Here is a 23,601-nt window from a genome sequence, read left to right as displayed (position 1 = left end):
CTCCCTCTCCCGTCTTCACATGGCGTTTTCCTCTTCTTATGAGGATGCCAGTCACATTGAATTTGGGCCCACCCCACTGACCTCATCCTAGCTTCACTGCACCTACCGAGGCCCTGTTTCCAGATGAGGTCACATTCACAGGTACCAGAGGTTAAGATCTGGGAGAACACAATGAACCTGTGTGGTGATCAGGGCTGTCTCTCCCTCAGATTCGGACACAGCCGTGTTTACCGAGCACAGGTGCCCTGCGGGTGATCAGGGACGTGAGGGGGCGGCCGTCTGTGGAGCCCCGGGTGTCCGTTCCCCATGGAATGTTAGGTCTACCCCAGGGCATATTCCCATCAGGCCTTGCCTCTCCCATCCACGCTGTTTGTGACCACGCTTCTCCGTGGAGATGGCGCCGACCACAAACTTCCCGTCCTAGGAGAATTCTTCCCTGGTCTTAAACGTTCTGGTGGAAAGATCCTTGCCCCCGCCCACTCCTAGTCAAGTTCCCTGACTCACCCCGGACGCTGCAGACTCCTGTCAGCAGCCCTGCCCCTGCCCCGGTGTTTGTGGTGAGAAAGCAGCGCGTGGGCCTGTCTTAAGCAGGTGCTTCGGTGGCCTGTGCCTGGATGTCAAGAGGAAGCTGCCCTGGTTCCTCAGTGACTTCTACGACGGCTTCCACATCCAGTCCATCTCCGCCGTCCTCTTCATCTACCTCGGCTGCATCACCAACGCCATCACCTTCGGAGGGCTTCTGGGGGATGCCACTGACAATTACCAGGTGTGTGTGCAGGACGAGCGTGCAAACCTCAGTAAAATCCGCTGCCACTGGGTGGCAGTAAGGAGCTTTGTCCTAAAATCTCCAAACCAAGTCTGCCATCCAGGCTCAGACCATCACTTTTAGTAATCCTTTACCCTTCAAAAGGTTAGTAACAAGATCTTAAAAGATCCAAGGCGAAATCATGTTACTAAAGACTAAATTTAAGGCCTGTGTAAATCAAACTTTTAAGGGGAATCGTCCGCTCTGTTGGATACTTTCCACACTGCTTGAATGAACTTAATCAACACAAATAACGAGTTGTTGGTTGTGGCCTTCTCCTCGCCAACCTTAAATTCTTAACTTGGAGTTAAGACATTTTTAGAATGATGGTAAGCTGTTTCCATGACAATACAGGCCTCCCTGGGGAAAACACCCGCTCAGCAGACATTAGCCTGAGCTCCAAACAAGGGTCTTCTCTGAAGGGGGCCCTCAAGAGAGAACCACTAGAAAGCTCAAAACATTAAGGTGAAGACACGGTTTCCCAGATAAATTGAGATGAACCCCTATCTCCAGCCCACCCCACTCTCCTGAGCTGCAGGTCCAACATCCAGCTGCCTCTGGGCATATCCATATGGGGTCCATATGGGATCCCCCAACTCACAGGGTCTACATGGCATCCACTATCTTCCCTCCAGACCTGCTGTTCTACCATCACAGCCGGTGACACCATGGTTCACCCCATTATCCACATACCGACTCATAAACCCAGCTTCCCCGAGTGGCCCTCATAGCATGGTCATACCTGCTCTCACACCTCATCTCCCAGTGTCCCCTTCTCAGATCCCTGTCCGCCACACTCATTCTGCATTGATTTCCATCAGCCCTTTTTCATCGTTCAGTTCCTCGAAGCCATGCTCCCTTCAGGTCCAGCCTTTGTACAGAGTGTCCCCTCTCCCCGGGACACTCTCATCACTCCACTGCCTCTCTGATCAGTTTGTGGGTATCGGCTTCCACATATCTACCTCTGGAGAGGCCTTCCTCACCACTCCTGTACTCCTACTGTGTGCTCCTCTGGCACCCTCGCCTCACCCCAGCTTCTCACACTCCTCAGCAGTGGTTCTCAGCAAGGGGTGATTTTGACCCACCAGGAGACATTGGGTAATATCTAAGGTAGTGTGGGTTGTCATAACTGGGGAGGGGTGCTACTGGCATTTAGTAGGTAGAGGCCAGGGATGCTGCTAAACAGCCTGCAATGCACAGCACAGCCCCCACACGAAGAATTCTCAAGCTTGAAATGTCAGTAGTACTGAAGTTGAGAAACTGCTGTATAGAGATTGCCTGGTTACTTGTCTGTATCTCCCACTAGACTGAAAATGCATGATCTTGTTTACTGATGGGTCCCCAATAGTTAGCACAATGCCTGGTACATAGTAGGCACTTAATGAATTCTGAATGAATGAATGGTCTAACCTCCAAAAGCACCTAGTAGAATGACTGAATGATTGGATGGATAAATGGGCTGTCCTCTGGGAGTAGAATGGGCACGGGGACAAGTAGAACCATTGGCATCCCTGTTTCCTAGGTCCTGGGGTGCCAAAAGGAAGTCACACAGGACCTTTATCCCAATGGAATTAGAGTGATGTGGGGGATTGTGGAGTAGGAGATGGGGAGCAGAACTTGGGAAGTAGAGGGCCTAGAACCGTGGTCGGCAAACTGCGGCTCGCGAGCCACATGCGGCTCTTTGGCCCCTTGAGTGTGGCTCTTCCACAAAATACCACGGTCTGGGCGAGTCTATTTTGAAGAAGTGGCGTTAGAAGAAGTTTAAGTTTAAAAAATTTGGCTCTCAAAAGAAATTTCGATCATTGTACTGTTGATATTTGGCTCTGCTGACTAATGAGTTTGCTGACCACTGGCTTAGAGTAAAGGGTGAGCACCATGGCCTGGGTCCCTGGTGAGATAGGTGTGATCTGTTTTGTGCCAAAAGACCCCTTCTGCCTCCACGGAGCCTCACATTCCTTGTGCCCCCAGGGAGTGATGGAGAGCTTCCTGGGCACTGCCATGGCCGGCTTCTTGTTCTGCCTCTTCTCGGGACAGCCTCTCATCATCCTGAGCAGCACAGGGCCCATCCTCATCTTCGAGAAGCTCCTCTTTGACTTTAGCAAGTAGGTGTTCCTCGGGCAGTCTGCCGAGACTGGGGTGGGGGAAAAACCCCAAAGGGGAGGCAGGGGTGAGCAGGTCCAAAGCTGTCTTTACCTGTGCAGAGAGGACTGCCAGGTGGTCCCTCTGACTTCCTCTAGCCACCTGCCTCTAAGTCACCTTAGTGTACCTTAGTATAGCGGACAGGGAGACATCCAGGCAAGACGAGAGGAGAGAATTCACAGCACTCTGCTTGTGAGCAATGATGACTTGGAAGTCAGTGCAGGGCATGAAAAGTTGAGCTGGGGGTCAGAAGGCTCCATTCTAACCTGGGCAGCCATGAAGCCATTCTCAGGCCTGCCCCAGCCGACAGTCTGAAATTCCCTTTTTTTTTTTTAATCCCATTCACATGTTTGTTACCAAAATGTGAGAACTGAGATGTCTTGGCACCTTCCTGTCACCCCATGAGATCCTTTTTCAGAATTCTCAAAGACCAGACAACCCCACCCAGAAATTGTCCCAAATGTCCCTGTCTCCAGTCCTCTTGCATCTGTGCCATAGGAGGGACAGATGAGTCATTCAGGTGGTGTCTGGGGAGCCAAGCACAGCTCAGAGCCCTGGGCTGGAGGGCCCCCCACTTCCCTCTGCCTTCCAGAGGCAATGGCCTGGACTACATGGAGTTCCGCCTCTGGATTGGCCTGCACTCAGCCATCCAGTGCCTTGTCTTGGTGGCCACGGACGCCAGCTTTATTATCAAGTATATCACCCGCTTCACTGAGGAGGGCTTCTCCACCCTCATCAGCTTCATCTTCATCTATGATGCCATCAAGAAGATGATCGGTGCCTTCAAGTACTACCCCATCAACATGGACTTTAAGCCTGACTCCATCACCGCCTATAAATGCGAGTGCGTCGCTCCGGACACAGGTGAGCAGTAACCCCAGTGGTGCCCTGGGCCCCCACCCACCCACCCTCTTCCCCTCATCTTGTGTCTCTTCTCAAATGCAGGAGGGCGAGCTTGCTTTGAAGGGTACCTACTGTCCCAAGAGAGCAAATGCAGAGTCTTGAACCCCATGTTTGGAAGAAAACCTAAGGGGACAGTAACTCTAATGAGGGTCATGCTACCAGAGCCCAGGGGTGTAATCAGAGAATAAAGGAACTGGAACCAGGACAAGTTGTTTTGAGTAGAAGAATGTGAAAAGGAAAGTTCTAGACATGTAGGAGACTGGGGAGGAGGTAACTAACTGAGGAGGGTTTCTTTCCCAGTCCACGGACCACTTGCTTGCGAATGGTTCCATCTCCCCAGTGTTACTGCAAAACCAAGTCGGACTATGGCACAGTCATTGTCACTCTTCATCACAAAAGCTTGTTTGGGGCACTTTCTTTTTAAATTTAATCTTGTTTCCATCGTAACTGGTTTGTATTCTGTTTATGGATGCTGCACACACTGACTTGGCTGTTTTCAATCCCAAGTGAGTACCATTTACAAACACTAGAATTTCAAGCTGTTTGATACTGGGACACTCTCTGGACTTTTCCATGTTATAATTCTTCCTTCTTCATCTCAAAGCCGCTTTCCGATAAATCCTACAAAGTTCCCTATATAAAAGAATGGCGAAGCCTAAGCAGAAGATGCCACAGGAGTATCTGGTGTGATTGGCATCTGGTGTGACTGAGCTCACCAGGCCCAGGCAGTGGCTGGAAGTCCTCCTCCGCTGAGTGGTAGACTTGAGCCAGCCTTCTTGCCACCTTGTCTATTCCGTTGTTAACTGTGCATCACGCCTTCTTGGTCAGTGGCGTGAGGAAAGGCAGCAAATGTCCCTGATTTCTAGGAAATGAAGCTTTCCTCAGAATAATGGTAACAGCCCTCTGGGGCAGCGGTCACCAACCTTTCGGACCTCACGGACCACCAGTGATCCACGGACCACCGGTTGGCGACCGCTGCTCTGGGGTGTGGAGCTGCCAGGAGTGTTGTGACCTAGGTCGAAGCTAAGTCGCTTAGCCACATCCAGCCAAGTTTCCCCGGAAGTGAGCAACTTAGAGAGCCCTGTGGTCACATCCACCCATGACAGCTTGTTGGTGGCTGACGGAAGCTTCGAGAATAGCCTCTTCTGCCCTCTGGGCTCCTAACCACAGCCAGCAGGAGCTAGATGGGGCTGGCAGTGCATTTCAGATTTGTCACCAGCAAACTGGCGGGCAGGCCTGCTCCCTCCCCAAACCTGCTGCAGAGGCACCGCTCAGTCAGCCCTCCCTGGAGGAGGAAGGCGGGAGGACTTGGCCCTTGGGCACCCATGCAGTGCAGGAGCAAGAGGGAGGGCAGAAGTGGCCCTCCAAGACCTGCCTTGGTAATGAGTGGCCAGAGCCCCCAGGGCAGGCCTCACAGTTCCTCTCAATCCTTCTCACTGCCCAGATGGGACCCTCACGTGCTCCACTTAGCGTTAGGGATGCTGAGGCTGGACTGGGTTTAAGCTTCCTCAGCTTCCACTGGAGCAAGTGCAGACTAGAGACGATAACATCAAAGCCAACCAGCTCTTCAGGCCCAGCTGACCTAAAAACCAACCAACCAACCAAACAGAAATAGCACCTGTGGACGGGGCCAGGGCTGGGGAGAAGGGAAGTGTGTGCAAAGAGGAGGAGGACAGGGAAGACTCTCGCTGGGTGGAGTTGGGAGGTGTCTAGGCTCTGGGCCAGCCTGCCTGGGATGGGTCACGGCTCCTCCAAGTTTGAGCTGTGTGACCTTGGGCGATGGGCAGGTTACTTGACCTCTCTGGGCCTCAGTTACCCCATCTTTAAAATGGGGGGACTTCTTTCAGATTTAGGAACTTAGCCAGATGGTGTGTGTAAAGGCTTGGCAAGGTGCATGGCATAGAGTTAAGTTCTTTGAAAATGTTTAAAGACGTGAGTCCAGTGGCTGGTAGGGATGCAAAAGGCACGTTATTCACTGATTTGTGTCAGCCCTTGGTCTTGGCAACAGCTCCCTTCCTTCAGGTTATAGAGCCAGCCCTTCAGCATCAGAGAGCAGCTGCCTTAGCCCGGCCCAGCTGGTCTTGGAGCTGTGGCCCAGGCCCCCACCACCTCCCTGCCCCCTGCTGTCCCTGGACAAAGTGAGGGGAGTGCAGAGGGGCGGGGCTTGATGAGCACCCTCACAACGGAGCCAATCCCTGGCTCTATGGGACTGGAGGAAGATGGGAAGGGTGGGGGCCCGGAGGGGGAGGTCACAGGCCCCCTGCCCAGCAGTTGCTGACCCTCCCCATGTCCTACGCTCACCCACAGCGAACATAACCGGGTTCAATGCCTCAGCCCTGCTGCCACCAAACACCAACACTTCTCTGGTAAGTCCTTTCCTCTTACCACTTGAGAGCTTTGTGGGGAGAGTGGGGAAGTTGGGAAACTGAGGCCATCTTATGGCAACCCAGACTTGCAGAGGTCAACCCAGCTGCCCGTCAGGGTCCCCTGTGGAGCCTTGTCAATGCACATTTTAATTTTATGTACATTCTGTCAAAATCCCTTTTTATAACATGCCTTATTCCATAAGATGTATGTGCATAAATAGCGCGCACACACACACACACACACACACACACACACACACACACGGGAGGCAGACATGAGGAATAAATAAGGCTGCATAAACAACGCTGTGAACAGTTTCCCATCCACCGTTCTTCCTCTTCCTGCCTTTCTACCTGGGATCCCCAATTCTCACCTGCAGGCCCCTCCCTGTTTACTTCATATTCATGCTCCACCCCTCACTGTGTCTGATCTGTCCTTTGTGCTCAGGGGCCCCAGACCCTCAGACCTGGCCTGTTTTTCCCAATAATAATGAGCAGTAGCCCTCATTATTAGGAGGGGGGAAAAAAGGAGAGTAATTTATAATAACATTGAATGTATATTGTAAAAATTTAACGTGTAAAGATTCAGGCTCCAATGGTGGGAAGTCCAAAACCAGGTGAAGGGTAGGTTGGCGCTCGGGGAGGTTCTAGAACCTCTCATGTCCCCAAGGTCGCTCCTTCAGTCACCCCCGTGCAGGTAGCTGCCAGCTCAGTTGGCAAGTTAACCTAAGATTTTTCAAATATCTGATCGTGAGAGAGGAAGAATGGAATCAGCCAGCGCCTGTGTCTGCATACTTGTCATCGGCAAGGTGCTGTGTGTGCTGTGAGGGCTGAGAAGACATGTAGGAACAGACCCGGTTCTGCCCTCAAACTTGCTTGTCCTAAGCCTGTGGAGATGGACCGGAAAGTTCATGTGTCAAACACAGGCCACGCATGCTTCCACGCTGGAGAGGAAAGTACTGGACAGCACACGCAGAGCATGCCATGTGTCAAACACAGGCCACGCGTGCTTCCACACTGGAGAGGAAGGCCTCCCGGAGACCCTGGAACGCCATCTGGGCTTAAAGGTCGGGAAAGTTGCTTCTGTAGAGAGAAGCACATTCCCATTCTAGTCGAGGGACCAGCATAGACAGAAGGGCACAGAAGGAAAAGCACAAACCTGTCCAGGACAGTGAGTGGACCACCGGGCTGAGGCAGTGTGAGGTGGGGGTCGTGCACGGAAACCACAGAGATGAGCTGGGAGAGAGACGTTGGGCCAGACCAGCGGAGAGTAGAGGCATGCTACCCTGCAGGGGCGTTTTTAATTGCGTCAGTGATCCAGGGACACCTGACCGTAGATGGCTGGGCCTCTCTCTTCGTGTGGTTTTTCTCCCACCCTGAGCTTTCTCACAGCACCGTGGCCTCACGGTTCCAAGAGGGTGAGAGCAGATGCTGCAAGGCCCCTTGAGGCTGCTCAGAGCCACTTCCTCTCTATCCTGTTGGTCTCAGCAGGCCCCGGGGAGCCCCGATTTAAAGGGGTGGAGAAATAGATTGCACCTTGATGAGAACTGTCAGTGTCATGTTGCAAAGGAGCGTGGACACGAGGAGTCATGATTCATTGGAGCATTGTCATTATGTCAAACTACCACGCCTCTCTTAATCCACACATCCATTATAATTGCAAGCATCTGTTTACTTCATTATGTACGTTCCTGAAATTTACACATTAAATTTAAAAATATATGTTAAATTTTATTACAAAACACTCTCCTTTTATTCTTCCTTTTATTACACTTAGAGACATATATGAATATATATGTGGGTATATACACATATGCATATATGTACACATAGGTACGCTTAGGAACATACATATGTATGTATATACACTGAGTGGCCAGATTATTATGATCTCTGGATGCATAATAATCTGGCTACTCAGTATTATATATATTAGAGGCCCGGTGCATGAATTCGTGCATGGGTGGGGTCCAGCCAGCCTGGCCAGGGGGAGGGGACATGGGCGGTTGGCCACCCTGCCTGCTGGTCGAACTCCTGGTCGAGGGGACAATTTGCATATTAGTCTTTTATTATATAGGATATACACTGAGTGGCCAGAGATCATAATAATCTGGCCACTCAGTGTATATGAATATGTGTATAGGAATATACATAAGAATATATAATATATAGTCCTCCATATTTATACATATAAAATGGTTGTGTGTCCTGGATTTTAGGCATCGGGGACACCAAAAGGGGAAGTGCCTGAAGCAGCTGACCCAAGAAGGGTCAAACAAGGGTGGGATATGAGCCCCAATATGTGAAAGGGTGTGTATAGGGATAGGAAAGGGAAGAGTAAGTGTGAGACACTCCAGGAAGGAGGTGGCCTGAGCTGGGAGCGAGGCCTGCTGAGGAGGAGGGCATCCCACCCTCTGTGCTTCTCCTCCGTGCTAACACAGCGGTGCATCCTAGAACACAAATAAGAACACATCTCCGCTTCTAATCGCCCAACGGAGCCTCCTGTTGGTCCTTCCTTAAAGCAACCTGTCTCCAGGAGCACCATTCTGTTGCTGGGCCACAGGCAGAAAGGCTAGGGCCCCTCAGAGAGCAGGAGGGGCATGTGGGCTGCCCAGGGACTGCGGGGGGAGGGAGGGCACAGTTGACCCCTGAGGATGGCCCTGACCCTTTCTCTCCTGTGCTTGGTCTCCAAGTACAACCCCCTTAACCTCACAGCGCTGGACTGGTCCCTGCTGAGCAAGAAGGAGTGTCTGAACTACGGTGGGCGCCTGCTCGGGGATTCCTGCCAGTTCATCCCAGACCTGGCACTCATGTCCTTCATCCTTTTCTTCGGGACGTACTCTATGACCCTGACCCTGAAAAAGTTCAAATTCAGCCGCTATTTTCCTACCAAGGTGAGCTCACCCTGCAGTTAGAAGGGGACCTAGAGTCAGACTATTCACAAGATCTCCCTGAAAAGATTCCCACCCACTCGCAGGATGGACACATCAGCACTGCCTCACTGAGGTTTTTCAGTTTAATAGCGCAGACTTGGAGTCAGAGAGAACTGGGTCCCCTTGTTGTTAAGTACCCTTGATAACACTTGGTATTGTCAGACTTTTATCTTTTTGGGTAGTAGTTCCTCCTTGTGTTTTTTAAATTTCCACTTCCCTGATGTGTTGCAACTATCTTCTCACACTCTTTTATTGGCCTTTGTAACTTTCTTAATGATATCTTTTTATTAATAGAAATTATTAATTTTACTATAATCAAATATATCAAAATTTTCCTCAAGGAAAATATTGGACAGAAGATATTCTCTTATGTTATCTTCTAAAAGTTTTATTGTTTTCCTTTCATATTAGGTCTACATATAGTATGAAATAGTATTTCTTTGTTTTTGTATAGATAGTCTATTATTCCAGCACTTTAAAAAAAATCTTTCTTTCCCCCACTGCTCTTCAATGCTTCCTTTGCCATTTATCAAATTTCACACATGATGGGGTCTATTTCTAGGTTCTTTATTCTGCTTCATTGGTTTATTTGTATGCCAATATCACAATCTTATAAGTCTGTATGTCTTACAGACCAACCTCTCCCTCTTTGTCCCTTTTTTCAATAATGCCTTGGCCTTTTGCATTTCCAAATAAGTTTTAGAATCATCTTAAATTTCACCAAAAGAAAAACTTATTGGAGTTTTGATAAGATTATATTAACTCTACATGTCAATGTGGGGGGAAAATGACAACCTTTAAATTTTGAGTCTTCTGATCCATGAATATGGTATACCTCGCCTTTTATTAAGATCTTGTTTCTTTCCATAATATTTTAAATTAATTACATATGTTATTTTAATACCCATTTTAAAGGGGAGTAGGAGGTACAGGGAACGAATTCATTGTGCCATATGTAGCCTGCCCCTGTCCCTCCTAATTGCTTTCCCTATTGTTCTCTGGAAACTGCTGTCTCTGAAGAGATACAAAAAGGTGACAGGGTAGCCGGTGGTGTGGAAGGGCGGTCAGAGGGCAGGGAGATGAGGTCCAGAGCCTGGCCTAGGATGGGCCTCCTGAAACAGAGAAGCAAGAGGTCACGGACTCTTAGTGGAAAGAAGGTCTGAAGGTAGCCAGGGGTCCTCAAAAGAGTTGGGGGCCTTCCCTCCTAGCCCGGGTGGCAGTGCAACAACCTGTCACACATTTTTAGGAGCTGAGGTTTTCTTCAGAGTTCAGCCGTTGTCCTTACCACCACTGTTGGGTGACCCAGTTCAGTCTGTCATACCAAAAAATGTCAGCGATGGCTGCCATGCCTTGTGCATAACAACAGTTCCCACTGGGCTAATATATGCCAAGCCCTTGGAATGCATCATAGCTCACTTATGCCTATGAGGTAAGCGTATCCTTATCTTCATTAAACAGATGAGGAAACCGAGGCTCTGAGAGATGACGTGCTTTCCCAAGATCACATAGCCAGTGAGGGCTGAGCCTAGGTCAAGCCCACGCTCTTAACCATCCTCCTCTTTGCTGCCTGGGAACTAGATCCACCTGCAGGTGGGTGGGTAATTTCAATCACTTGCTCATCTTTCTGCAGATCCGGGCCCTGGTAGCTGACTTTTCCATTGTCTTCTCCATCCTGTTGTTCTGTGGAATCGATGCCTGCTTCGGGCTGGAAACCCCCAAGCTGCATGTGCCCAGTGTCATCAAGGTTTGCTCTGGGCAGTAGCTCTGCTGCTCACCGGCTGCAGATCTGGTCCCCTCTACACTGATCCGACTGTCAGGATGCTCAGCCAAGTGACCCTGCGGGTTCTCTGTGCACGCTCCACCCTTCCTGGGCAGAACGGCCTCCCAGGGGAGATCCTTTGAGCTCATGGGTTGGGGCCATATTCACAATGAAACCCCACTGTGTGGCCACAGGGTGGGGAGGTGATGGAATCGAGCTGAAGCCCTTGATTGCCACTTGAGGGCCTACAATACCCTGACTCCTGGCAGTCTGCAAGCTTGGTCACCTGGGTTCTGTTGAAAATGACTCTTTAGAACAGTGATTCTCCAAGTGTAGTCCCAGACCAGCATCAAGAGAACCACTGCTTCACAAATCCTACCCCCGCCCCCATCCCCAGAGTCCACAGTTTGTGCCATTTGCTTGTAACTAAGTTTGAGTCCCACTACCTCCCAAGGAGCACCCTCCTTCTATACTGGGCTGGGAGGTACAGGTTCTAGAACTGGCCCTTCCTGACTTTGAGGGCTTGACCTTCACAATGCCACTTCAAGGTTCTCCTAAGGACCTCAAGCGCACCCCAGACAGACAGTGGGCCCATCAAAGTCTTTATTCTTGCCTGCTGGGCCTCATTTCTGCACCTTTTTAGTTTGCAATTAAGTGGTGGCTGCAAGCTCCCTCCCAACACCCTCTGCCTGTGCACCTCCCTCTTTCCTAACCAACCCCCGGCAGCTGCCACAAGTGATCCCGTTACTTCTGCAGACACGGGTCCTTCCCAGTCTGTCTGCCTCAGGCTCTCTTTGTTCTAAAGTTGCAGGTGTCAATGTCCTTCAGGGAAAAGATTGCACTTGAAAAGTGCCCCAGGTGGAGGCAGGAAGGCGGGGAGAGGGGGGCCCTGGGTGGCAAGTGCACTGGGACAAGGGAGAGAGGAAAGGACCCTCTCTGTTTGCTCCACTAGCCCACAAGGGCAGACCGAGGCTGGTTCGTGGCCCCTTTTGGGAAGAACCCATGGTGGGTGTACCCAGCGAGCATCCTGCCTGCCCTGCTGGTGACCATCCTGATATTCATGGACCAGCAGATCACAGCGGTCATCGTCAACCGGAAGGAAAACAAGCTGAGGGTAAGGCTGGTGCTAGGAGCAGGGGCACAACCTCCCTCATTCCACAAAGTCAGAAGGAACTAAGCGGGTAGATGGTGCATCTGTCAAAACTCTGGGCCATTTCTGAAGCAATATATGAGGCCAGAAGACTGAGTTCTGGTGTGTGGGGAGAAATGTGACCTGCAAATGCAATAAGGCCACCAGGGCCAGAGTGACTTGATCCAAAGACCAGGACCCAGTCCAGCATGAGCCACTGGGCACCTTCTCCCAAGGAGACCCTCCAGCTCTGTGCCTCCTGACAGTGACCTTGGGAGTCAGAGCAGATCCTAACGGGATTTGACCCAGAACCATGAGGCAGAGGAGCATCCTTAGTTCTTCCGGTTCCTGCAACTCCCCACCCTGCCTCTGGGTCTGGGGAGATTCAGGCTACCCTCTCCCCCATCCCAATCTGGACCACTCTAGGTTTGGTCTAGGGCCTGTCCCAGCCAGGGCCCCCATTCAGGAGCTGCAGAGATATTGTGGTCGTCTTCCCAAGGACCCCAGCCCAGGGCCTCTTCAAGTCTGAACACCCCTCTCCTCCCTCACCTTGCCCCTTCCCTGGCTCACCAACCCCTGAGGCTGATGAGGCCTGAGCACTGTAGGATGGCAGCCCCTCAGCGGTCCCTCTAGAAGGTCAAGGGGAGCCCTGAACCATGCTCCACCAAATGACTGCTTTGGGGAGACTTCTGTCTAACCGCCCCCCCGCCGCCCCCCGTCAGCAACAGGCTCCTAGACAGCCCCTCCTCTCCTGCCGCCCCTGCAGAAGGCTGCTGGCTACCACCTGGACCTGTTCTGGGTGGGCATCCTTATGGCCCTGTGCTCCTTCATGGGGCTCCCCTGGTACGTGGCTGCCACCGTCATCTCCATTGCCCACATCGACAGCCTCAAGATGGAAACCGAGACCAGTGCCCCAGGGGAGCAGCCCCAGTTCCTGGGGGTCAGGTAGGTGGGGCTCTGGGCTTGGGGACCCCCTGAGCAGGAGTGGTCAGTTCGGGGGAGGGGAACCAGGTTTCTTTTGCCATCAAGGTATTTGGGCAAAAGGGGCCCCTGCTCTGACAGCTCGGGAGCCACAGGGAGAGCAGTGACATTCCTGAAGGGAGGGGGGAGGGAGATGAAAATTCAGCTCTAAGTGATGCTTTTTGTCTTAATAGATTCCAAGCACCACCGTGGCCCGTATCCACACTCTCAGCTCTCGCCTACATGGGCCCCTCAAGAGCCCCACAGGCCGCTTCTGACCTGTCCCTTTGTCTCCTCTCCAAGACACCCTGCCCTCACTGCCCCCCAAAGCCCTCCTCTGGGTGTGGGTCCTGCCCAATCTCAATCTCCATTCCTTCAGAGAGCCTTCCGGACCGTCCCCACTCCTGGGCTGTGGCCCGTGGCCTGTCACCCCCGTTCCTCTCATGCCCATGGCAGGTCCCTGACCTGTTTCAGACACACCCTCCCCCTCTGAGCTTCTCCGGGGTGAGCCCACCCCACACACTGGCCTTCTCAGAAGTGGCTGTCCTAAGAGCTTCCCCCACTGCCCCAGGAGACCCCACTTTCCCAGTCTGCCCAGAGTGAGACTTCTCTGGTCAGGGCAGGGTCCCCTCCCAGACCCCCGAGCCCCAGACAGCTGGGCCTGAGCAATCTGCCCAGAGCCCCCAGCTCCCACCTGCACCGTGTCTGGACCTGGGCACACGGGAGCACACACCTGCTCTCCCACCCCTCGGTCAGACCTGCTCCGCCAGCAGCCAGGCCCCCTCCCCCCAACCCTCATTAGTCGTGCCCTACAAATGTGGGATCTTATTATAGTCAAAGGGCAGGGGTGATAAGCACTTTATATCCCGTTTCATTCTCACAACAACCCAGCCCCCAGGTGGGTGCCACTATCTCTCTCCTACTGACGTGAAGACACTTAGGGCCTGATGCCACACAGCTAGTAAGCGGCAGAGCCCCCCTAAGTCTGTCTGACTCAAGCACCCCCACTATTAGTCACCGCACTGGACAACCTCCCAAACACCCCTACAGAATACCCTCGCCTCTGTCGGGCTCCCTCTCTTCTCGTGTGTGTGCTCAGCTGGGCCTTGAGCAGCAGGCTTACTCTCTGGAATGGGGGAACAAGGCAGAGGCCAGGGCCTTGGCCATGACCTTGAGGTGCCCACAGAGGGTCATGGAATGGTCATGGAGCATCTCCCAGTCTACCTGACCGTGTGCTCTTCTCTGCCAGGGAACAGAGAGTGACCGGCACCATTGTCTTCATCCTGACGGGAATCTCCGTCTTCCTGGCTCCTATCCTGAAGGTGAGGCCCTGCACCCGCCCCCAGGACGCTTTCTGCCTGGGAGACCACTGGCCTGATGCCCCAAAGGTGGGGCAGGGTCCCCACATGGCCCCTAAAAAGGCAGGATTCTATGAGGTCAAAGAGGTGTTTCATCATCATCATTGCTTTCTGGAATAGTGTGTCATTTATTATCAGCAGCCGTCGGCCTCGCTGTTCTATCACCCCTCCCGGGTCCACCTCACCTTTCTGTGAAACGCTGCCCGCAGAAAGTTCTGCCAAGGCCCATCGCTTAGATCGGGAGCTTCCCGAGCTGGCTGTGTGTCCACGTTGCTGTGTTTGTGGCTCACGAGAGGCCTCCTGGCTTTAAAACTTGCAGGGAGGCTTCTGTACGTGTTCTCGGGGCCTGTTTGCTGCGTTTCTGTCTTGCGTGTATTGGGCACATAGTGACTTTTCCCAACACGGTCTGAAGCTCCTCTTGCTCACGTCCCTCCAGAGCAGCTGGAAGAGACGAAATCATCAAATGGGAGTCGCTTCGGAGTGTGTCCTCACTCCGGGATCCTGGGGGTTAGGACTTCCGCACATGAATTTTGGGGACACAGTTCCGCCCATAACACCTATCAGTGGCCCTTTCCCATAATCATTGCCCACAAAGACTTTGCTGTCTTGAGTTCATCTGAGTTGTAGCTGCCCCAATCTTATGCAGATTTTCCCCATGAATATCTCAGAACGACCTATTCAGGGTGACGGTGTGAAGAACAAAAACGGAAGAGCCATGATGTTAATTGATTCCTTTGCCATGGGAAGTATTTCTAGCTTGAGAACTGGTGTTGTTCCTTTACATTCTTACCTTGTTTCATAATACAGCAAACACCTCCCAAGCCGTGTACAAACGGAATGATGCCATGGCCCCACACTCCTTTCTTTCCGCTCAGATGTCTTAGGTTTACAGCGTATGGGTCCAAGCCATGCTTTATGTTCAAAAAAATGAACACAGTCTTGATTTCTTTTAAAAGAGGATGTTTGTTTGGCTAGATTTATTGACCTTCTGAAATAGTGTCTAACCGTTGGGCATGGTACTTTGGTTCTCCCACGTCACGTGCTCCAATACAAAAACCCTGGTTCATAATGACGAGCCGCAGGAGCAGCTAAAGTGAAAGGAAAGTAGAAACACAGCTTAGAGAGACCGTGGAGAAATACCTCAAAAGGCTTCTAAAGAGTCATAATGGTGACTACAGGACAGTCCAATGATATGATCCTGTTGTTGAAAAAGTAAGCCATCTACCTGTGAGCACTAGTGGTGAGTTGGTGAATAGTGGTGGTTGGCATGTACATTGTTTTGTTTCTTCTTGTTTTCTTTTTTTAATATCTTTTATTGATTCCAGAGAGGAAGGGAGAGAGCTAGAAACATCCATGATGAGAGAGAATCATGGATCGGCTGCCTCCTGCAGGCCTCCCACTAGGGATCGAGCCCACAACTCAGGCATGTGCCCCAACCAGGAATCGAACCGTGACCTCCTGGTTCATAGGTGGACGGACGCTCAACCACTGAGCCATGCCAGCCAGGCTCTTCTTGTTTTCTTCATATGATCGTGTGTGATGCATGGGTTTTGTTAGTCAGCAGGTTCTTCCTGCTGATGTAGGTCACTCACTAAAGGCCCCCAGCTCCCTACAAGCTGAGCAGCCCCGCTTTGGGCCCTCAGCTGGGGCTGGAGGTGGGAAGGGACAGACAGGAATAAGCAGGGGGCTTTCTATGGAGCTTTCCCATGTTCCAGAAGCTACGTCTTCAGACCACGTGGCTCTCCAGGGCCCGAAGCAGGGGGCCAGGCTGGGGGGCACTGCACCCTGGACTGGCCACCCAGCTAGAGAAGGCGGCAGAAGAGCCCAGAGACCATCTCCTTCCCCACTGGCACTCTGGCTCCACCTCTGCCCTCAGACCCTCAGGTCCTCCACACCCAGCTCCTTCCGCCTGGGGGAAGCCGGGCAGGCAGGCTGCCTCTGTGACCTGGCAGACACTTTCAGACAGAACAGGGCAGCCCACAGCTTGCCCCAGGCAGAGGCTCAGCCCAAAGCTCTGCTCCCCTCTCTCATTTCAGTACATCCCCATGCCCGTGCTGTACGGAGTCTTCCTCTACATGGGCGTGGCCTCCCTGAATGGCATCCAGGTAAGGCCCTCCCCGTGGGGTCAGCGCTCCACGTCTGGGTCCGTGTCACCAAGACCCCAAGTGCTCGCTTTCCCAGGTCAATGAAATAATGATGGTAATAGTAAGACTACCATTGACTCTGTGCCAAGTAAAATAACTATACCAGGCACTTCATAGTGTTATGTAATTAAATCTGTGTAAGTAGGCCCTCTGATACCAATTTTGTAGATGAGGAAATGGAGGCTCAGAATTCAAAACTCAGGTGGGGCTGACTCCAGTGAGCATTTCACTACACCTGTGACTTCTCTAGGGCAACTCTGGCAGATGAACACACTTTGTTTCATTCTTTTTTTTAAAAAAAATATCTTTTTATTGATTTCAGAGAGGAAGGGAGAGGGAAAGAGAGCTAGAAACATTGATCAGTTGCCTCCTGCTTGCCCCCTACTGGAGATGAGCCTGCAACCTGGGCATGTGCCCTGAGAATCGAACCCTGACCTCCTGGTTCATAGGTCGATGCTCAACCACTGAGCCACACAGGCTGGGCTTGTTTTGTTCTTTATTTACCATGATATACCAGGATGTTTTGAATTACTTGTGTTGCAATTAAGTTGCATTTTCTTTGACTGTGGCCGCTATTCATCTGTGGCCAGTTCCAGGGCCCAAGCCCTCCCCTGAGCTCTCGCTGTGTAAGATCTCGCTGTATGTCCTCCTACACTTCGGTTCTCTCTCTGTGCGTCCTTAACGCCTGACCCAGGGCTCCCTTCTCTGAGGCCCCACTGCAGCACTGCTCCCCCCATGCCGAGCCCCCAGCAGGGCTCCCGGGTCCCCACTGCTGGCTGAGCTGAGCCTCTGCTTCCTCGCCAGTTCTGGGAACGCTGCAAGCTCTTCCTGATGCCGGCCAAGCACCAGCCGGACCACGCCTTCCTGCGGCACGTGCCCCTGCGCCGGATCCACCTCTTCACTCTGGTGCAGATCCTCTGCCTGGCCGTGCTCTGGATCCTCAAGTCCACGGTGGCCGCCATCATCTTCCCGGTCATGGTAAGTGAGGTGGGGCTGGCCTCCCCTCCCGTTGGAGGTCCGCTCTCGCTTTCTCCTCCCTGATGGCCAGACTCTGGTCAGGCAGGCACACAACAAGGTTGGAGCTGTGAATGCAGGCCAGCTGGGGCGGGGCAGGTGGCGAGGAGGGCCGGGAAGGTGGTCTGTGCGGTGGTCAGACGCTGCAGTGACTCCCACCTCCACCCAGCTCAGGTGGCAAAGCTCAGCGAGAGTGCAAAAGCCACCCAACCGCCCGGCTCTAGGGCAGGATGGCAAAGCTGGGCAAATGTGACAAGGAGACTAAGGTCCCCACTGCTGACATTCAAACCAAGTGCAGAAGTAGATCTTGCTAAATAGAAACCCTTTGCCCTAGCCGGTTTGGCTCAGTGGGTAGAGCTTCCGGCCTGTGGACGGAAGGGTCCCAGGTTTGATTCTGATCAAGGGCATGCATCTCGGTTGCAGGATCCTCCCCAGCCAGGGCCCTTAGTTGGGCTTGTGCAGGGGGCAACCAATCGATGTGTTTCTCTCACATTGATATTTCTCTCTGTCTTTCCCTCTCTTTTTTACTCTCCCTAAAACTCAATGGAAAGTTATCCTCAGGTGAGGAATTAAAAAAGAAGGAAGGAAGGAAGGAAGGAAGGAAGGAAGGAAGGAAGGAAGGAAGGAAGACAGACACCCTTTCATCATTCAAACTAACTGAATTTGAGAAGCTAACTGGGGGGTGGGAAGAGCTAGAATCAGAGATGAAGAACTTCAAAGTCCAATGTCATTAACATGACGTTTGGGGAAAGGAGATGAGAGTTCTGTGACTATTCTGGCAAATTTTATGTAAGTTTAAAAGTATTCCAAATTAAGAAATAATAAGAAAAAAGCCAAAAACATGTTGCCTCTGGCTCCTAGATAAGCCCAGCACAGGGAAGTGGCCCCAGGCGCTGGTGGGCCCCAAGCCCGCAGGGCTGGAGCGGGGTCAGAGAGGACAGGAGGTGGGGTGTGAAATGTGCCCCCCTGGAGGGCTCTACGTAATGATTTTTGACCCAGGCTTCTCAGTAGGGTCCCCCAGCACCCAGCAGCGTGGGGTTTGACGCAAGCTTAAGTTTGAGGACCACTGATTTAAAGGATAACTGTAGTTCTCCGGCCATGGCTGCCGCCTGGCTCCCCACCTCAGCCATCGCGTGCTCTGTCCCTGTGGGTCACCGGTAGGCATTGCCACTGAGGGAAGCCAGGCAGGATCCCAGGTGGGCAGTTGGTGAGTGATGGTTGTGGGAGCTTTGAGATGGCTCCAAAGACATTGACCAGAAAACGTCCTTGAACATGGCTGCTGAGGGAGAACAACTGTGCCCAGGTTTGGGGACCTGAGCCTTCCATTTTCTCCCAACTCTCACCCCAGATCCTGGGCCTCATCATTGTCCGAAGGCTGCTGGACCTCGTCTTCTCCCAGCACGATCTGGCCTGGATCGACAATATCCTCCCAGAGAAGGAGAAAAAGGAGACGAAGAAGAAGAAAAAGAGAAGAAAAGGGGGCCCTGAGGACAGTGACAAGGAGGTGGGGAGGATATGAGGCTGGGGCTAGGGGGGAGGGGGGAGATTGAGACCCTCCCTCCACGTCAGCCAGGGCCAGGGATGGGGTGGCTTCTCCAGGATGGGCCGAGGCTTCTGCTCATCTTGGTCTGGATGCTGAGAGCTTGTCTGTTTCTGTGACTCTCCTCAGGGTGGGCCAGAGTGAAGGAGCCCCCACCCAGGGAAACGTTGGTCATTATCAACAGCAGTGCAGTCCCCTAAGGGAACAGGGCAAAGCCTGGCTCCATCACAGAGGTTGTTAGGACTGACCTCCAAAGAATGGAGCAGGTGGTGGGGTGGTTCTGATGGGAGCTCACTAGGAGACTGGACTCTGGGACAGACAGGAGGACTGGGGACAAGGTTTGCTTAGTCCTGCCCCTAGGGTGTCAGGGCAGGAGGTGGGAAAGAGGCACAGTCCTCACTGAGAGGAGAGTGGCTACCTTCCCCAGATGCCCACAACCACTGACTACCCCTCCTTTTTCCCATGTCTCCTCCCCATTCCAACCCCCAAACACTTAGGGAGTCAACAGACAAGAAGCCAGTCCAGAACTTATAGTAAGTCACAAATTGCTAGGCAGAAAGATTGTCTAGATCAAGTGCTCACTATGAAAGGGAAGTGATTCACCAAAGATGGACAGAGAGCTAAATACCTTAGAGGGGATTAAGACAATCACTCCTGACTTTGCATCTGGTCATCTCCAGTATACCAAGCTGCCCATGACATCTCCTAATACCAGGCCTGGCCCCCCTTCTCCCAGTTTGACCCAAAACCACATCCCCGCATCATCCTTGAATTGTTCTCCTAGGGATCTTGCCTTTTGCAAGGTCAAAACTCTTCTTAGTAAATCCTTGCTGACTGATTGGTGTTGATTCAACCATCTTCTGATGGAAGTGAGGGCCCCAGACTCCCCTGATCCTCAATTACTATCCTCTTCCAGAAAGAGGCCCGTCATTCATTCATGTTTTTCATTGATGGTTTAGACGATTTTCAAAGATAGGTTCGAAGAACAAAGAAACCAAGTCTAAGTGCCTTTTAGAGACAAATACTATTCTTTCAGATTCATTCAATAAATACTTGAATGGCTACCATGTGCCCCGAACTATTCCCGGGTTGGGGGAAAATATCTCTGGATTATATGATATATTCAATGGAAAAACAGGATTCAATTTACACAAATTCATGTTACACACATCCTTACACAGCTCTCAGGTGAGGTTCACTCCAGGTGACTGTCACCTTAACAGCTGAGACCGTTCTGAGTAATTAATGTTCCCGGTAGTTTCATCCTGCCCAGGACAGCGGGCTAACCGTGCGATGCCCCTCAGTGGGCCTAAGTGTTTGCAGCACCCCCTAACTATTTAGTCTGGAGGCAAGGATGGCACTTTGCACACTGTGGATGCATGTATTTTCCATCTTGCCCAGAAAGGCAACGCTGTTGTATTGGTGTTCATCAGCTTTTCCCACTGTTTCTCTCCAGCCCCAGTTCCCTCCTCCCTCCGTTATAAAGATTCCCATGGAAAGTGTCCAAATAGACCCCCAAAACGGTATCCACTGCATTGCCAGTAAGTAAAACACATGATCTCTTTCCTCCTTACTAACCCTCCACTTCAAGGAACTTCCATCTTTAATTCAGGGTATCTGGTGGTCTTAGATGCTAAAGGACCACTGTGCTAGGCAGAACCTGTTTCTTGGCGATGGTTGAGATGATTGAGAGCTCAAATCCAAACTGAGTTGTCCTTTATGTATTTATAATATATTTCTATTGATTTCAGAGGGAGAGAGAAACATCAGAGAATCATTCAAATCATTCATTAGCTGCCTCCTACATGCCCCACACGGCGGGGGAAGGGATCGAGCCCATAACCCAGGCATATGTCCTGACTGGGAATCAAACGTGACCTCCTGGTTCCTAGGTTGATGCTCAACCACTGAGCCATGCTGGCCCAGTGAGTTGTCCTTTAGCAAAATAGCATTGCATTTGGAGTGTAACTTAGGTCATAGTAGTTGGGCTTATTCTGTACATCACAAGCATCTTCCACCCGCTGAAAGGGAGGCTTCCTGGGAGGGATGTGGCGTTGCTTATGAAGATCCTGGGGGATTCTGTTGCTGCCTTTACCCGCTCCCAGCCTCAGCTCCCTATTGGCAGACAGCCCTGTCATTGAGACAAGACAGCTTGAGATCCCAACCTGAGTCCAGACCCTATTGCTCCTAATATAGAGCTTGCCACTTTCCTCAAAGACCAGGTTAGGGATCCTGCCAGCCCCCTCAAGAGCTTCCCATCACACTCACCATCAGAGACTTTCTCTTTCCCTACTTCCTATTTGCATAATTCTATCACCCTTTCTCGCTCTTCCCTGGCCCTCCCCATGCCTCCCACCCACCTAACCTGGCTGAGCCTTCTAATGAAGGAATAACTAAACCACCCATCCTTGCGAGGGCCCTGTATCCCTCTTGTGCAGTGTTGGCCATGGGGCCAGAGAATAGAAAGGAGACGAAATGGGTAAGGGAAGCACTGGAAAAGATCTCCAGTGGAGTCCTCAAACCTGTTCCACTTCTGACATTTTCCTTTTCCTGCCAGGGAAAAGATCTTCCAGTTGGAGTTACTCGTTCTGATTCTCCCTTCAGTGACTCAGAACTTGATCGAAGGTAACAGCCATGAAGTGTACTCGTTGGGAGTTGGATAGGAAACTAAACAGTAGCCAGGAAGGTTGAGGGACTAGGATCTCCCAGCCTCGCCAGAGTCTCAGCAAAAGGCCTTTGTTTTGTGGTCTGCCGAGGAGAGAAAGGCTGACAGTCCTGATTATTGGGTGTCCAGTAACAAATTTGTCCTCTTATTGACATAAAAACATGATTACAACACACAAAGGTATTCAATTTTAGGAGAGGAAATTATTATAAAATATTAGGTAAAATGAAAATGAAAAGTAAATACTGAAAAATAGAAAACAACATAGAGGAAAAAGATATGGCTTAAGTACTGTATATTATGGAAAGCCAGGATAAGGCAACTCTAAGGGTCCAAGCATCGGGTACCCTAATACTCGGTGCAATCAAATAACAGCATGGTTAAATAGCAGAGTCAGAAGGGGTTTCAAGGAAAGCGAACTAAATACCAAAGATCAGGTGGAGACAAGAACAGTCCAGAAAGCATTCAAGACCTGGTTTCCAGGAGCCCCAGGCCAACAAGGTGGTTCCTATCTGATCTAAATGAGAGCCACCCATGCAGAAAGTGGGGCTACTTGAGGGCTGAAAACAAAGGGGCTCAAAAATGGAAAAGAACAATTCAGAGGCAAGCAAGTCTGCCTTGGTGATTACTAGGGAAGATGGCAGGGCCAGTCCTACTCTCACACTGTGCCCCAAACTGGACGGAAATCCCTCGGTACAGTGAAGGCACAGGCTACCCAAAGTCTGGAGGCAGATAACCCTCCACTTACATGGCACTCTCTCAAGCGTTTTAGGAAACACGTACGGGATCTTCTGAGCTGTAAGTCAGAACTGCTATCACAGGCCCAGCTGAAAGGAAACTTGTCACCAGGACTAGCCTCCCTCACAGCTGGCCCAGGGCTGGTACATCTTTGCCTGCCTTCTCACCCCACCTCCCCAACCAAGGCTCTTATACCCTTAGTCACTGACCTTTATATAGAAATGTGTTAGGAGAGCAATCTGTCCACCCTGATTTGTTTTCACTTTAAAATAGCCTACACTAAATTGAATCTCAGATTGCCCCAATTTCAGTCAGTGGAGAGAAAATTTGGACCACGATAGGGCATTTCAAAAATGCTGTTAAATTATGCAAAGCCTGGGACAAATGTGGTAACTGGCAGTGGCACCTCCCAATGACACTGGTGTTTTACCGAGTCTGTGAAGGCAGAGACCGCGAAGTAGCAGGATTCCGTTTCAGTGAAGAAAAAGGCTCAGCAACACGATCTAATTTAACAAAGGTTAGCAGCATAAGCTACCAGGCAGGATGCTAACTCCCTGGGGATACAGAAAGGCATGTGGACAGGGACACCCAGCACCTTGTGCAAGAATAATGGAGCAGCGGTGTAAGGGTCGATTTGCCTTACCTGGAGCACCTGGGAATGATACACAGGAGTCCACTAGCCACTAGATAGAGTGAGGAAAAGGGAAAAAACGGGCATTCCAGGCACGAGAACAGACCAGAAATGCCATTTGAAAATACACACACACACACACACACACACACTCAGGCCAAAGAACACAGGGATGGATGGAACAGTCAAACTGCAAGTAAACAGGAGGGTGAGCACAGGAGCCTGTGCGCCAAGGGGCTCAGATGCTACGTCTTGAACAGTGGAAAACCACGGGAAAATTTAAGTGGGGAGCCATAGACAGGTTTGTGATCTAGACAGTTCGCTTTGGCAGCAATGTGAACAGGTTGAAACAGGGCAATAGTAATGTCTATAGCTGAAGGCCAAGCGGATAGGATACTGCTAGTTGCTGTGATAAGATTTCATAAGGAAAGACAGAACTACTTGTATTAGAGCCCTGCTCTGGGGGGTGGCACGAAAAACACCAAACACTGGATAAATCATGCTCCCCTTTTTCTCA

At 51.3% G+C, this 23,601-nt stretch overlaps 1 protein-coding gene across 2 annotated transcripts in view; it reads left to right on the top strand.

Annotated features, from left to right (window-relative positions):
• SLC4A5 (solute carrier family 4 member 5) overlaps positions 1-23,601 on the top strand; it is a gene marked incomplete at its 5' end in the record, with an annotated part of 67,948 nt that overhangs the window by 43,816 nt on the left and 531 nt on the right. The window contains 14 exons of one of the 2 annotated variants that reach the window (XM_079792826.1): positions 592-766; positions 2,774-2,907; positions 3,537-3,808; positions 6,155-6,213; positions 8,907-9,107; positions 10,777-10,890; positions 11,858-12,019; positions 12,801-12,979; positions 14,244-14,316; positions 16,389-16,457; positions 17,301-17,474; positions 18,859-19,014; positions 20,507-20,591; positions 21,608-23,570. In XM_079792826.1, the coding sequence (XP_079648952.1) occupies positions 592-766; positions 2,774-2,907; positions 3,537-3,808; positions 6,155-6,213; positions 8,907-9,107; positions 10,777-10,890; positions 11,858-12,019; positions 12,801-12,979; positions 14,244-14,316; positions 16,389-16,457; positions 17,301-17,474; positions 18,859-19,014; positions 20,507-20,591; positions 21,608-21,642 (1,888 nt within the window). In that variant the 3' untranslated portion in view covers positions 21,643-23,570. Of the gene's footprint in view, positions 1-591; positions 767-2,773; positions 2,908-3,536; positions 3,809-6,154; positions 6,214-8,906; positions 9,108-10,776; positions 10,891-11,857; positions 12,020-12,800; positions 12,980-14,243; positions 14,317-16,388; positions 16,458-17,300; positions 17,475-18,858; positions 19,015-20,506; positions 20,592-21,607; positions 23,571-23,601 lie in introns of those variants that run through there. The other variant, XM_079792825.1, reaches the window with a different exon arrangement.

This window comes from Cnephaeus nilssonii (genome assembly GCF_951640355.1).
Source record: "Cnephaeus nilssonii genome assembly, chromosome: 15".
In the NCBI taxonomy this organism is placed as follows: domain Eukaryota; kingdom Metazoa; phylum Chordata; class Mammalia; order Chiroptera; family Vespertilionidae; genus Cnephaeus; species Cnephaeus nilssonii.
This window is presented reverse-complemented; position numbering and strand designations above follow the sequence as displayed.